We start from the raw sequence: 16,698 nt of genomic DNA, 5'->3' as shown, positions 1-16,698 counted from the left end.
GAATATTGACAGGGAATGTTAATGAAGACGAAGGAGTGAATAGTGGCAAGAGGCAAGCCGAAGGCTGCCAACAAGGGCCCAACGATCATTGTAAAGCAATTTACAAAACATTAACTGAACAGAAATGCTGATGCGGTACATGAAAATGTAGCTTAAAATGTGGAGAATGCAATGCAATCAAGCAATTTACAAAACATTAAGAATGCAATGCAATCAAGCATATTGGGCACATGAACATGTAAATGTGGAGAATGCAATGCACTCAGCATTTTGGACGATATATAGGCACAAGCTGGCAGCAGAGCAAATGCTCGCCAGGCCACCTCCGAGAGAGCGAGAGAAAAAAAGATGCACATTTAAAACCAGGGCCTAACCAGAATTGCGGGTATTGCACATAAGTTATTAAGTATTGCACATAATTTATTAAGTCCCACAACTCTACCCATCATAATGCGAGAAATTCCCGAACACATTTTACAGCGCTGTCTGATAACGTTAATCTAATAATGGAGAGGCCTGAATGCGGGAATATTGAATGGACGGACCAACTCTTGACTTCAATTTAATGTAGCCCCTTGCAGAAACACACACGCGCGCAGGACCACTTTGCGGGTGCCTCTCTCTTTCAGCAGAATTTGTCACCGCTGATGTCAAATTATAGCCTAGGTGCTTCTACATCAACCGCTATCGACAGGAAAGGAAAACTAAAGTTTAGCGATCAGGAACCGGCAGGAATTTTGCAAATACAGAAGCATAACAGCCTATAACGGGAGAAAACATGGATGTGTTCTCCATTGAGAACAATCAATTGCGGACGTGAACAGACAGCTACAGACACGGAGCGCATAGTAGGCCTACTTTCACTTTCTACAGTGCGCATTCATTACGTGAAAGATAAAGATGAAATATTAAGAAGAGCTCTTTTATGAGTTAAATCGAAACAATGTAGGCAATTATTACTGGCTTTTATTTGTCGAATCTGAGGCCCGGCTATAAATAGAATCCTGGCCATAATTTGAGGATCTACAGTACCCTCCAGAATTATTGGCACCTCTGTTAAAGTTGACTAAAAACAGTATAAAACATAATCTGTTGGTGATTTATTGTAATCTCACAATGACAAAAATTTATTGTAATCTCACAATGACAAAATCGGAAAAATCCGACCTTGAAGGGAAGCAAACCCTGCTGAAAAAAACAGCTAGAAACCAGCTTATGCTGGTAGCTGGTTTTAGCTGGTCTTTGATGGGTTTTTTTCAGCTCTTGCTGGTGTGACCAACCTGTCTTGTGGGATACAGCTGGTGCAAGATGGTCATGTTGGTGACCAGCCTGTCAAGCTGGTCATGCTGGTTTGCCAGAATGACCAACATAAGCTGGCATGGCCAGTTAAACCAGCACTATAGACCAGCAACACCAGCTAAAATGACCAGCTTGAGGTGGTACGACAAGCAAAACCAGCTGAATTACCATAATTAGTATAAACTGGGAAAACCAGCTGAAGGTATGTTTTCGCAAGAGTTTTGCTGGTCTAGCAGGTCAACCATCATACGTTGGTCAAACAAGCTGGTTAACAAGCTGGTCAACCAGCAAACCACCTTTAGCTGGTCAGGCTGTTTTTTTTCAGCAGGGATCAGGTCAATGAACCAAAACAAACGTCCAGATAAAAACAAATATGGTTTGCTGAACACAAAATCAAGCTTCGGCCATTGCCATCTCAGTCCCTTGATCTAAACTCCATAGAAAAACAGTGGGGTGAGTCAAAGAGGAGAATGCACGAATGTGGACCTAGGAATCTGGACGATCTGGGGAGATTTTGTGAAGTCTTAAATCCCTTTCTTTGTGTTTTCCAACTTTATGGGGTGTCAGAATATTACAAGCTGTTTTATTGGCAAAGGGAGGTTTAAGGGTACGTTCAGACTTGGCGTCTTTTTTATGAAAAAGGGATTTTATGCAGACCGCTTTTTCAGTTTGAAAAAAAAAAGCTGCCATTGTATTGTTCCAAAAAGCAGGCGGAAGCGTCTTTTTGCAATAGACTAAATGACTAACGTTATGTGTGGGTAGAAATTGTCGCGGAAGAGAAAACTCAATTTGGCTATTGCTTTTGGTATGTTATTGTAAAGTTGTGAAGTCATGTCAAACAATTCCCTATGCTCAGACACTAAAACGAGTCTCTCGAATCGGTGTTCTGTCACCTTTTCCATTTTTACTTGGTTGTCATGGGAAACCACAGGTCTCGTAATCTGCTTGTGATTGGTCATCTGTAAAAAAGACAGCATGACATATGGCGTTTATCCGCTAGAAGTTGAACATTTCTCAACTTCTGAGCTGCAGAAAAAGACGGTTGCAGTCGCGTTTTAAAAGAAGCCGCCGGCTTTTTTGAAAACATGGTCTACTCCATAGGGTTATAATGTAAAACGGATGCCGGCAGCTGAGAAAAAGACGCTTAATCTGAACGTACCTTAAAAAGGTATTACAAGCAGGGGTGCCAATAATTGTGAGCAACGTGTTTTCGTTAAACATATTTATTTCTTTATGAGATTTTCCTTTTTTCTCAAAATAAATTTGCTTTCCTTCAAGGTATTTTTTATAGGTTTTTAGTCAACTTTAGCAGAGGTCCCAATAATTCTGGAGGGTACTGTAGGTATGCACGTGTGTTTCAGGCATAGTGCACTAATCTCCGACTGAAAGCAGATAGATAGATAGATAGATAGATAGATAAATACACAGATAGATGATAGATAGATACTTTATTGATCCCCAAGGGGAAATTCATAGTACTAATCTCCGACTGAAAGTGCATTTGAGAGCGCATTTGAGAGCGCAGAGGTCCATTTGAGAGCGCTCTCTCGCGGCTGATGGTAATGTCTCATGTAGGGATCATGTCAGTTAATATGAATTAACATTTAAAAACATGTTCAATTATATATATTTTCATATAAGAAAAAAAGTGTGACTTATAGTCTGGAAAATATGGTATATATATATTAATGCAGTTCTTTAATAACAAAATAATAATGATAAACTCAGACATTAATTTAGTTTACATTCATTTAGTTCATGAATAATAATAAACACAGACATTCATTTAGTTCATAAATAATAATTAACTCAGACGTTCATTTTGTTATTTTATAATAATAATAATAAGTCATTATGCCCATTCCAAGGAGAGAATAATAATAAAAAAAAATACACAGAAGAACAAACACCCAACAGAGGCATACAATTTTAGAGTGGACTCCACACACACACACACAAGGCAAAATAATTTATCTTTGGTTTAGATTTTGCAGCTTTTGTAAATTTGTTGTCATCCTCATATGCACGCACATGCACGCACGCACATACAGACACACGCATACGCGCACGCACACACACACACACGCACACAGACATACACAGGTAAAAACCATAATTTGGGAGCTCCACAGGACTGCAGCACACAAGAGGATAGAGATGCACCCTACAGCTCAAAGACGCACGCACGCACAAGGAAAGTCCCCTGTAATTTCCAGCAGAGACGGTCTTTGGTAGTAGCACCTCCCTTTGGGTCTGAGTTCATATTCTTCTTCAGAGGTCATAGGTCATCAGTCCTCTTCCTGGGTCAGAGATCAACCCAATGGTCTCCTGCAGGACCCAGTAAAGGTCTTGCACAGGTGTGTGTGTGTGCAAAAAAAACAGGATTCTCTTCCCATAAAGTGCTCAGTGTTCTTTCAGCCTATGGGAGAGGGGAACACACACACACACACACACAATGAGCAAGTGTCCGAGGTCTACCTGTTCCTGTTTCATGATTGTGCACTCTTCCTTTGGAGTCAAAGTTTTGGAGCGAATTCAGGAATAAACAGGTCACATTTGCATCATAAAGCACACACACACACACACACACACACACACACATAGGACACACACACACACAGGACACACACATACACACACATGCAAAGGACACACACATACACACACACACACACATACACAGGACACACACACACACCAGGGTTGTGAATTGCAACATCTGTGAAATGTTAACATTTGAATTGCAATTCTGCTTCCTGTTTGCTACCTCAATTAAAATGCAAGTGTAATTCAAGAATTAAATTGGAATTTAAGATCCAGTTTCAATTTAATTCTGGGATTTTGCACAACCCTGGCACACACATAAACACACACACAAGTATTAAAGTAACACACACACACACACACACACAAGTATTAAAGTAACACACACACACACGGAAATAAAGAGCACACACACACATACACACACACACACACACACACATACATACAGACACACGGAAATTAAGAGCACACACACACATACACACACAACGGAAATTAAGAGCACACACACACACATACACACACACACACACGGAAATTAAGAGCACACACACACATACAGACACACGGAAATAAAGAGCACACACACACATACACACACACACACACGGAAATTAAGAGCACACACACACATACAGACACACGGAAATAAAGAGCACACACACACACATACAGACACACGGAAATAAAGAGCACACACACACACATACAGACACACGGAAATTAAGAGCACACACACACACACGGAAATTAAGAGCACACACACACGGAAATTAAGAGCACACACACACATACAGACACACGGAAATTAAGAGCACACACATACAGACACACGGAAATTAAGAGCACACATACACACACACAGAAATAAAGAGCACACACACACGGAAATGAAGAGCACACACACATGCACACACACACACACACACACGGAAATTAAGAGCACACACACACACATACAGACACAAGGAAATTAAGAGCACACACACACACACATACACACACAGAGAAATTAAGAGCACACACACACACATACAGACACACGGAAATTAAGAGCACACACACACAAATACACACACACAGAAATAAAGAGCACACACACACACATACACACACACAGAAATAAAGAGCACATACACACACACAGAAATAAAGAGCACACACACACATACAGACACACATACACACACACAGAAATAAAGAGCACACACACATACACACACACACGGAAATTAAGAGCACACACACAGAAAAAAAAAGGACACACACACACGGTAAAGTAGCTACTGAATGTGACTTACTCCACAGCCACTCCAGGTTTTCCAGATTTCCCGGATTTCATCTCCTTCATCACTAACCGCAGCAATAGCTACAAAACACACACACACACACACACACACACACACACACAGACACAGTAACAATTAACAGTTATTTTTAGAACTGAATTTATGAATGTTCCAAAATAGAATTTATGGTAATGGGGGCGTATTTGCTGACAGTGCAAGTGGCCAGAGCGAAGTCAGACGCAGGGCTGAGTCGGGCCGAAGTTAATTACTAAATTATATATAGATAGATCAGAATTTAACACTGGTTAAGGCACCCTTGAGCAAGGCACCTAACCCCTCACTGCTCCCCGAGCGCCCCTGTTGATGCAGGCAGCTCACTGCGCCGGGATTAGTGTGTGCTTCACCTCACTGTGTGCTGAGTGTGTTTCACTAATTCACAGATTAGGATAAATGCAGAGACCAAATGTCTGTGTGTGTGTGTGTGTGTGTGTGTGTGATCAAAAGAGTATATTTACTATACTTATACTTAAGACCGCTAGGCCCATCACTGTGGGGTGCGGTAGCCAACTCTCTGGGATTTAAGTCAAGCAATATAACCATACAAATGTTTAAAAATGAGTAATTTCGGCTTTGTCTGAACTGGCCATTGTAGGCTACGTAAAAAAAAAAAACAAGTAGGCCTATCCCCTATCCAATGATATCGGCAAATGTTTGTTTTCCAATGTAAGAATTTCACTTCACCATGCACCTTTGACAATGAATAGCTCATTACTGTTGAACGTAGGCCTAACTGGTATCATTACAAACATTATTCTGTGTCCTAAAAACTGGCATTTTATGGCATTGTGTCATGTAAGGTCGTTGCAAAATCTAGAGAAATGTGTGAGGTGGTCAGCGGGGGACAATTGAGACACGCATTGGATTGTGTTATTACTTGAACATTCCACACTATCCACAGCTGCGGTATCGGGGGCAGGAGGATTACTGTTAGCACAGGCTTTATATAAAATTCTTAAACAGAAGGCCTGCCTCGAATGCAGGCTTGCCCAAAATAAAGGCCTGTGGTTTGCGCAGCCTACAGTAAGTAGGTTAAATAACAGACCATACAATGTGCGGTATGATGATTTTTTTACGAGAAAGATGTTTTTGGTGCTCTGCATGTTCTTAAATAACAATGATTATCAGTAGCCTAATATTCCACCATTATTTTGTGTAAATGGGCTATGCATTGGGTTAGACACCAGGGGCCATATTCACAAAGCCTTTTTTCTTACCACTAGGAGTAGGCTACTCCTAAATAGCAATAAAAGATTTTAGCTATAGGAGTTTCTCTTATTAAGTTATTCACAAAGCCTTTCAGACCTACTCTTAGTAAGGAAAAATGACAACTCCTGAACAGATTCTGGAGCTGAGCGCTCTAGAATCTTTGACTAAGAGTGAGTGAGTCTTTGTTGCTATGGATGACGTTATTACTCATGCACAAGCTTGACTGAAGTGACCACCTTGATTGGCTGATGATTGTAACGCGAGAATGATTCCAAACACCTCCCTTACGATGAGTGGCAGGTGACAGGTCTGAGAATGCGTGCGCTACACAAGGACGGAAGATGATGAATAACTGAATAAAAAGGCCTAGCCTAAATGAATCAAGAGTAAGGCAAAACAAATAGCCTAGTAGCCTAATGAAACATACGGATTGATGTAGTATCTTTGTAACATTATTAAATTAATCTGGTACTATGCCTATGCCTACGTTTGCAAAAGAGAAAATTTTAATTTGATTCACAATAATGTTACATTTAATTTACATGTTGACAATGAGTAGCCTAGTTTTGGTTGTTGTTGGTGGCGTTATTGCCTGTTAGTTATGCCTACAATGCAAAATTGCTTCCTCACGATTGGAAGATCCTGTAGCCGCATAGGATTTCAAAACAGGCGAAATGCCACAAAACCGGTTTGTGAATAGGTCTGTGAGTTAGGAGTCCTCTCGACTTCTTTTAAGCTGTCAGAGGTGGGAAGGTGTGATTTGTTGGGGGCAGGGCCGGATTAACTGGCCACAAATGTCAGATGGCCCCCCCGGGGCAGCCGTGGCCCACTGGTCAGCACTCTGGACTTGTAACCGCAGGGCAGCCGTGGCCCACTGGTTAGCACTCTGGACTTGTAACCGGAGGGCAGCCGTGGCCCACTGGTCAGCACTCTGGACTTGTAACCGCAGGGCAGCCGTGGCCCACTGGTCAGCACTCTGGACTTGTAACCGCAGGGCAGCCGTGGCCCACCTCACTGTGTGCTGAGTGTGTTTCACTAATTCACCGATTGGGTTAAATACAGAGACCAAATTTCCCTCACGGGATCAAAAAAGTATATATACTTATACTATACTTACTGCCCCCCAGCCAACGTGAATCGGGTGGTCAGTTAGGCCTATATCGTGAAGATTTTTCTTGCCATCTAAGGCACGAGCGCATCTGTGAGGCCAAGCCTCACCAAGTAGCCCGTTTGTTTACAACTAACATTATATTTAATTAAACTGCTTATAGGCTATGCCGAAATAATTTTGAATATTTGTGTCGGGTGAATTGAAATGTTCTCAAAGTAGCCTTGTGGCTGAAAGCTGCTTGGGACCCCCTGTCAAGCAATATAACCATACAAACGCGCTTCCTGCACTCATTGTTTCAAAAGGAGTAATTTCGGCTTTGTCAGAACTGAAGAGCTGTGGACGGCATGGCACGGCATACACAATGAAAATAAATTAACGCAACACAACACAACACAGACCCCGCTTCTCTCGCGTCAGTCACTGACATGAACGAAACAGAACCCGCTTCTCTCACGGCAGTCACTGACAGTAGCCTAGAATAAATGCATGGGGAAAAACACTTCCCCATGACAAAGACATCGTAAAACAATTAAAGTTAATATTTTGTCACTAGCAACATCCATCTGTCCTTTGTCAAATGTGTTACGTTCCAAGTAGCCTAGTGCGTAATTCTGCTTCATAAAGTTGAACAAATACATTTGCTTATTTCACAGAAAAATATAAATAGCCAGTTTAGGGTCTACAGTGCAGAGTTGGTAAGTTATGGTAGGCCAAGTTGGAGTGAACATACAAACAGGGGAAATTCTTTCTCTAGTAGCTGAGTAGCCTGATGGTAGGCAGGTGTGCTCGTAGACATCCGGCCGAACAGGCAAGCGCCAATGAATCTCACGATTGCTTGCTCTCACGACAATCACCCCGTTAAACTTAAATAGGTTAACATCACTCTAAGTTCGCCTTCAAGCAAGGAAAACGATGATTTGAAGACATCTGTTTGTTTGAGAAGCGGGTTCTGTGTGTCTGTTGTTTGGGTTGTTGCAGCGTCGTTGCAGCGTCACTGGGTAAATACTGGGTAAATACAAATTAAAGTTGCGTGATCTCGCGCGCGGAACGCGAGGGAAGCTGGCTAAGTCGAAGCACTGCCCACTGTTTCAGCATCATATGCAGTAATGATGCACTGGAGAATGTTTCTTTTTGTTGCACTATAAAAGATATCTTGTCTATTTTTTTTGCAAATAATGCAATCTCCATTAGCACTCCTCAAACATGCACTCTTCCATTTTTCTGCATGGATAGAATTTTAATGATAGGAAAGAGCACCAGTGAGATGTTTTAACTAGGCAAGCACAGTCGCCTTTACAGTAAAAAAAAATACAGTGTAAATCCTCTGTAAAGACTGACAACTGTTCATAATAGTTAGTGACAAAATACTTTCTACAGAAAAATGAGCAGTCACCTACTATTCTATCAATTAATTATCAAGGAATCTATTTTGTTTCTTAACGTCATACTGAATTTTAGCTATTATTTCAATTTATATTTTAATTTGAGCTTATTTTAATTTGCTACTTGAGGGTTATTGGGGTAATTCCTGTCCTGTCCTACAACATATCTGATACATAAAGAGTATATTATTGCCTTATTTTTTGCAATTCCTATGATATCTGATGACAAAACCAAAAAGTATGTGAATTATGCTAATTAGCAAGCTTAAAACTCAAAATTGAGCTTGGTAAACATAATATTTTAATTCAGCACCCTCAAATTGTGTGAAATAGCCCTTTACCGACTTTTCCTCAAATTTGCCAACGGGACTTTTTCTGAAAGTTTGTTAGCTATCTGCTCTCCCTCTAATATATAAGTATAATTATTTAATATATATATATATTAAATAATTATATATTATATGAGAGTGGTATAAGGATATTTTATGTGTCTTACCAGCAAAGCCAGGAAGTCTGCAGCCATGAGCATGTAGAAGACCTGATCCCAGCCCCGCGCAGATAACAACCCTGCCAGCAGAGGGCCTACTGCAGCACCTACATCACACACACACACACACAAATACACAAACACACACAAGCACACAAACACGCACACACACGCACACAAACACACACGCGCACACACACACGTGCACAAACACACACACACAAACACGCGCACAAACACACACGCGCACACACACACATACAATTGATGATAATAATCGTAAAGAGTCATGATAACTGATGATGGTGGTAATTGATAGCGTTGGATTATGAACGTGCGGTAGGGTTGAGCTATATGAAGTTATTATTTTGCTGTCACTTCGTTTGTTTTTATGCCGTGATCCCTTTCACCCAGAAGGATGTGCTTGGTATCAATTGATAGCTCTGCGTCTCCTCTTTCATCTGACATGCGTGCCATCAGAAATTTGCGAGTAATTCAAACAAAAGTAATGGGTGTGCAGGTGAACACAGAGCAGTATAGACTGTAAATATGATGCAATTTGATTTAATTTCACTTGATCGTACAGACAAGTGTGTGGTCTCGTTGGAAAGCCACTTCTGCTCTGTCATGCAATAAAGGTTTCATCTCCCTGTGAAAAATAGTTCCGGAGCAATTTAACAGAGAATAATGGGTGTGTGTTTTTGACGCACTCTGCCTCATTAGGAAGAACCTCAATAGGGCTCTAAGGGTTAATGAGGTAGCTCATAGGGCTGTAACGATATACGATTCAAACCCGAAATCGCGACATTCATATCCATGATACTGTGTCGCGGTGTGAAAAGGCAGAATCGCGACACACCCTGTCTAGTGTTTCACGCACTGCTTTGCAGCTTACGCGGCTGCAAAAGCAACCCACATCTCCCGCTTACTTATCGGTAGCCTACGTTGTCCAAAAACAAATAAATAAATAATAATTTCATATCTCTCCTTGCTTTCATTGTAGACTATGTGTGCAACTTTACCAAACAGTATAGAAGTAAACCCCCTCTCCTCCCTCTCCCTCTCCTGCTCAATGAACACGCGTGACTTAAATAAAACATTCACAATCGTGAAAGCAAGGACGCATAGAAGACGACTAGCTAAATTACTATTAAATTCGCTTAGCATCATTAGCTATCATTGCTACACATATTTGTTTAAAACTCTTGCATTGAAGTTGATATCATCTCAATACCAAAGGGCCTGTCCCAAAGAGAACAAGTATTACCTTAAAACTTAAACACACATGGGGAAACTGAACAGTCCAATCAGTAGACTATGATAGGCTAAGCTAGCCAACTATGCTACTTTGTTTACAACATTTCCAGGCTTCAACCAGACAGCTGAATTAAAGAGGTAGAGTTGTAATAAAAAATAGTAGGCCTAGGCTATAGGCTAATCTGCATAAAGTGTGCTGTCATAAATATCAGTCATTCAAAAAAATATAAAGGATATAAAATAAAAGATATATTATATTGTAATCTTCTGGTGTTCTAAGGGAGGCTATTAAAATGTTATGTCCCCCCCCCCCCCCAAAAAAAAAAGAAAAATCGAGATTCGTATCGAACCGTGGGTCACAAATTGTGATACATACCGAATCGTGAGGTTGGTGTATCGTTACAGCCCTAGTAGCTCAGTTCCCATTTTGAGTGTGGTAGGTGAAAGACTCCTGTTGTGAGGCAGAGTAAGTTAGTTTAAGTAGGCTAATAAAGACTCCTGTTGTGAGGCAGAGTAAGCGAGTTTAAGTAGGCTAATTAAGTTGGCTAGCTGCTAATACTTTGACTGTGCATTGTTTGTGCTATTTATGTTTGTTTTTGGTAGTGAAAAGTATTTTGTTTATTAGTGTTGCTATTTTTGAAAACTGTGTTGAGAAATAAATCATTTTAGTTATCTGAATAAACATCCACCTCTCCTTCAATTTCCATTCCTCCATCACCACCTAACTCACATCCCAACATGTCTCCATCACCACCTAACTCACATCCCAACATGTCTCCATCACCACCTAACTCACATCCCAACATGTCTCCATCACCACCTAACTCACAACCCAACATGTGGGTTCAGTCGCTCACACCCACTGAACTTACTTTACGTAAATAAAAAAGTACAAGAGCCATTTTTGCTAATATTTTGCCCTTTCCTGCACAACTTAAAAATATAAAACATGGAATGCAACTTGTAATTTGCATTTTTAAGGGAGTAATTGTACTTTTACTTGAGTATAGATTTTCAGTACTTTACCCATCACTGCTGATGATAATGATCATTGAGGATAATTGATGGTGGTTATGGTTATCAGGGTTTCTGCAGGGTTTAGTCAGTTAAATTTAAGACTTTTTAAGACCTTTTTTATGACCATTATGATTAGTGGGGGGCCTTAAGCACATTTTCGCGCAATTCTTCTAAAAGCGCCAAATTTGGCACAGATGCAGCTTAGGTCATACTAAAATGATTTAGGTAGGGCGCCGGAGTCAGCGACCCTTGGGGCCAAGATGGCGGCCAAATCCAATATGGCCGCTGCCAGAAAAGGGTTCCGGCTATAACTTTTGAACCACATGAGTTACAAATGCAATCTTGATATCTTTGTCAGCTTAATTGATCTTGAGAAACACATAGGAATGTTAATATTTATGACCCAATGCATCTGGATTATTCCTTTAATTATTCCCCTTATTCCTTTAATTCCAATATGGCCACTGTCCAAAAAAAGCAGTTTTGGCTGTAGTTTGGGTCCGTATACCCCATTGTTCGTGCAAATTCATCTACAAAACCAAATTGACACAGATGTAGCTGAGGGCATACTGAAATGATTTAGCCAGGACGTCCAAGCGACCTAGATGGCGGCCAAATCCAAAATGGCCGCCGCCTGAAAGGGATTCGGCTATATATAGCTTTTGAGCCAGATGAGATACAAATACAAACTTGATGTCTATTTTACCTTTTTTGACCATGGGAAACCCATAGGAATACTTACATTTATGATTGAGTATATCAATGAGCATCAAACCAGCTAATAGGCTAACTGAAAAACACACCATGCCAATCTCTAGGTATGATGAAGGGTATGTGATGATGTGGGGCTATTTTAATTCCAAAGGCCAAGGGAACTTTATCAGGATGCATAGTATCCTGGATCCATGAAATAAGTGGCCTTTAAAAAAAAAAAATCTGCCTGCCTCTAAGGGAATTTAACATGGGGGTCAAATACTTGTACTTGTGCCCCTGTAATTTAAGGAAGAAAATGTATTTATTTGCGATACATTTTTCATTCACTAAGAAAATTGGTGTCCTTAAAGGTTGGATTTTTACTCATTTTTTAAATTAAGGCATTAAGATCAATTTCTAACAGATGATTATATATTCCTACCCTGGAAATCCAGAGTTCTCGCAAGAGCACAATGGAATTGTCTCTGTAGACACTCTGGCAATGACCAATGATGCACGTTACTTTTCCATCACGTGGAACCAATCAAATCATTTCTGATATAGGCGGGCCAGAGGCGAGCTAAATTGATGACGACAGCACTGCAACGTTGGAAACATTGTTCGTAGTGTTATCCAATTGCGTCAAAGTCTGGAATCATTCAGAGTAAACATTGGTCTAGTGTTATCCAATTGTGTGCAGTGAGATTTTTAAATGCATGCTTGGTGCCGCCCCTCGAGTTGGGCCATTACATTGTTCGTGGCCAGACCCTTAATCTTTCTAGATTATCAGGGTCTGTATTTTCCAGGCTAGTATATTCCTCTTTTTAGTCAACTTTAGCATGGGTTCAAATACTTATTTTCCCCCTGTATCAACTATACATTTGTATCTCATCTGGTTCAAAATATGCAGCCAAATCCATTTTCAGGTGGCGGATTTGGCTGCCATCTTGGTCTCAGAGATCTAGCTCAGGCGCCCTGGCTAAATCATTTCAGTATGGCGTCAGCTGCATCCATGCCAAATTTGGTGCTTGTAGATAAATTGGCGCAAACAATGGGGTGTAACTAGATAGATAGATAGATAGATAGATAGAGAGATACTTTATTTCCCCAAGGGGAAATTCAAGGTCTCAGTAGCATACAGACATCACACACACAACATTCACTAACAGCAGAAAAAGTAATAAAAGTAAATAATATAAAAAACACAACTAAGAAATAAGGACAGTAGAAGATAAAGAATATACTAAAATACAAATTATACTAAATAACACTAAATCTAAATCAAGTCTAAAACAGTATCCACATAGTGTGCTTAGGGGTGAGGCGCTTGCAATGACTGAGGCAGGGACTGAGCCTGTGATTCTCTGTGCAAAGTAAGGTAAGGTGCTCTGTGAGAGTGAGTGTCATAGTGATGGTGCAAATGAGTCCAACAGTGCAACAGTGCAAGAATAAAGTCTAGAGACCAGCATAAAATAAATATGGACATATAAGAGAGTAGGCAAGGTAATATTAAAAAACTATAGAAAAACTATATCAGTGCAAGAATGGGTTGACGTAATAGGGTTACAGCCGTTATACAAGTATTGATTATAAAGCATTAAGTATTAAGTATAGGTAAGTGTGGCCACAATCCGGCTGTAGGATGAAGGGAGGGGTTATGCATATGTTAGTATTAATTACACCATAATTTCCCTTTTGGGATTAATAAAGTAATCTATCTATCTATCTATCTATCTATCTATCTATCTATCTATTATAGCACGCAAGCAGTGAAGCAGTAAGACAGTGGTAAAAAGTGGCTAGTGGACAGACAGTACACAAACATGGAGAGGGTGGAGAGGCAGACAGACTATCTCTGTCTATCTCTCCTCTTCCCTTAACTCATTGAATGCCAAGCTGTTTTCGGGAGCTTTGTCCTAGAGTGCCAGCAATCTAGACCATTGTTGATGATTTTTGTACAGCCACAGCATATTCTGTGTTATAGCTATGAACACATACAATGGCTCGTTTAAAAGGTGAGACTTTAAGCTCTCGGTGGGTGCAAACCGTGTATTTCTACACACCTCTGGTCCTGAGAACTCCCAAGCTAAACAGTGGCTAGTTTTCATCAAAATCGCTGTTTTTTTCTAGAAATGGAGATATAACGTCTTTCATGAAATATAAAGTGTTGCCTGTTACTTACTTGTGTAAACTTTCCGGGAAGTGATCAGCGAGACCTGGCGAGACTGCCACCTAGTGATAGACCCACGAAAATGGCCTGGTTTTGACCTGACGTGCATGCGTCACTAACGGCTCCCACACACAGCTGCGTGCATCGCGTTGTTGGAGACGCATCCCATTCACTTTAAATGGGCTCACGTGATCCGTTGCCGAACTGAATTGTGGGTCCATCGCGTTGCGTTTCTCCCGCCGCTCGCGTTGAGGAGTTCAGCTGTTGCTGCACCGACAGACGGCACCGGCCAATCAAGCCAATCTACGGACGGCACCAACCAATCACATTACGGTTTTACTTCAAGTCATTTGCATAGCTACCGGCGGGAACACCCACTGGAATGCGTTGACGGAACGCAGCTGTGTGTGGGAGCCGTAATTCGACCCAAAGCGGCAACGAGTTATGATAAAATGTCCAGATAAAATGTCCAGATTGTGCGTTCTCGATCGTCATATATTTTATTTCCATTAATCACAGAGTTCCCAAAATCACATATAAGGTGTGTTAGAGTGTCTAGTTTCGTAATTAAAAAAAAAAGCTAAAAACATAATATTACGTTTTTGGCACTCAACGCATGGGAAGGAAAAACGTAATATTACGTTTTTGGCACTCAATGAGTTAAGTGAAGCATTGAACAGTTCAATGGCCCTGGGGACAAATGACTTCCTCAGTCTGTCTGTTGTGCAAGGCAGTGAGCAAAGTCTCCAGCTGATCAAGCTTTTCTGCTTTGTAATAGTGCTGTGGAGTGGATGACACTCATTGTCCAAAATATTGATCAGTTTGTTCAGGGTCCTTTTATCAGATATTGAAGTGATGCACTCCAGTTCAGCTCCCACTACAGAGCCAGCTTTCCTTACCAGCCTGTCAAGTCGCCCAGCATCCTTCTTTTTTGCGCTTCCTCCCCAGCATTAGCCTAGAAATCTAGACGCACCCTAGCGGCAGGGCTAGTCTAGCAACTCTCCGTTGGCTTGTGAGCTGGAAAAATGAAACTTCTATCAGGCCAATCAAATTGTGTATAGAGACGTTAGGCGGGCTTAACGTAATGATTGATGGCAGAGTTGCAACGGTTTGGCTTGAATTCCCTGATACTTGAAAACAAAGACGATGGATGTTGCTGTTTGTGAACAGCGTGACACGAGTTGAGCTTGAGTTGGCAAAAGTTTGAACTAGCCAACTAGCTCCACTGGTGGAAAAACACATGGGACTCATAGCGCTGTCCTATTGCGTGCAGAGGGAATTTGAAAGACAACCGATTATCCCGCCCCTCGGACTGAGCACTGCCAATGGTGAGTGCCCAGACCCTACATTTTAATGTGGGTGTGGCTAGTCAGGCTACCCCAGCATACCAATGCATAGAAGAGGACGCTGGCAGTCTACAGTCAAAACTGCTTTTTTGGACAGCGGCCATATTGGAATTGGAGGATTAAGTGGTCCAGATATAATGGGTCATAAATATAAACATTCCTATGTGTTTCCCATGATCAATTAAGTTGAAAAAGACATCAAGTTTGTATTTGTACCTTATGTGGTTCAAAAGTTATAGAACCCTTTTCGGGTAGCGGCCATATTGGATTTGGCCGCCATCTTGGCCCTGAGGGTCGCTGGCTCCGGCGCCCTAGCTAAATCATTGCAGTATAACTTGAGCTACATCTGTGCCAAATTTGGCCCTTTTAGAAGAATTTGCGCGAAATTACCTATTCATGTGCTTAAGGCCCCCCACTAGATATAAATTTATGACCTACACGAATTCTGAAAAAACTTTTTTTTTATTGACTTTCATTGACAACAACAAATTGTATTCTTTAAAGGTTCCATTTTCTGAAGAGTAACAAACTGAACAAACAACAACACAGCAACACTTAACAACTGTAAATTGTATTGTAAACAAACAATTCTATGGCACAACAAGTCAGTCTGTCTGTCGGTCAGTCAGCCAGTCAGTCAGCCAGTCAGTCTACATGTATCTCAGTTCGTCCCTCTTAACGCTGATCTCCTCCTCAACCTTTTTCAGCTCAGCCAATTTTTCCTTGCTTGATTTTGAAAGGAGCTGGGCCATCTTTGACCCCGATTTGCCCTCTGCTTCCTGGCCACTGGATAGGCAAGGCTTAAGAAGCCGCACAAGAAGGTGTCCAGCCGTT

The 16,698-nt window shown here is 41.1% G+C and overlaps 1 protein-coding gene across 5 annotated transcripts in view; it reads right to left on the bottom strand.

The window, feature by feature from the left end:
• Positions 1 to 2,730: 2,730 nt before the first annotated feature.
• slc37a1 (solute carrier family 37 member 1) overlaps positions 2,731 to 16,698 on the bottom strand; it is a 77,122-nt gene continuing 63,154 nt past the window's right edge. For all 5 annotated transcript variants that reach the window (XM_048238711.1, XM_048238710.1, XM_048238713.1 and 2 more), the window contains 3 exons: positions 9,391 to 9,488; positions 5,148 to 5,215; positions 2,731 to 3,718 (listed from right to left, as the gene is read on the bottom strand). In XM_048238711.1, the coding sequence (XP_048094668.1) occupies positions 3,703 to 3,718; positions 5,148 to 5,215; positions 9,391 to 9,488 (182 nt within the window). In that variant the 3' untranslated portion in view covers positions 2,731 to 3,702. The remainder of the gene's footprint in view (positions 3,719 to 5,147; positions 5,216 to 9,390; positions 9,489 to 16,698) is intronic.

This window comes from Alosa alosa, chromosome 3 (genome assembly GCF_017589495.1).
Source record: "Alosa alosa isolate M-15738 ecotype Scorff River chromosome 3, AALO_Geno_1.1, whole genome shotgun sequence".
NCBI lineage: Eukaryota > Metazoa > Chordata > Actinopteri > Clupeiformes > Clupeidae > Alosa > Alosa alosa.
Note: the sequence above shows the minus strand (reverse complement) of the source record. Positions and strands in the feature narration are given on the sequence as shown.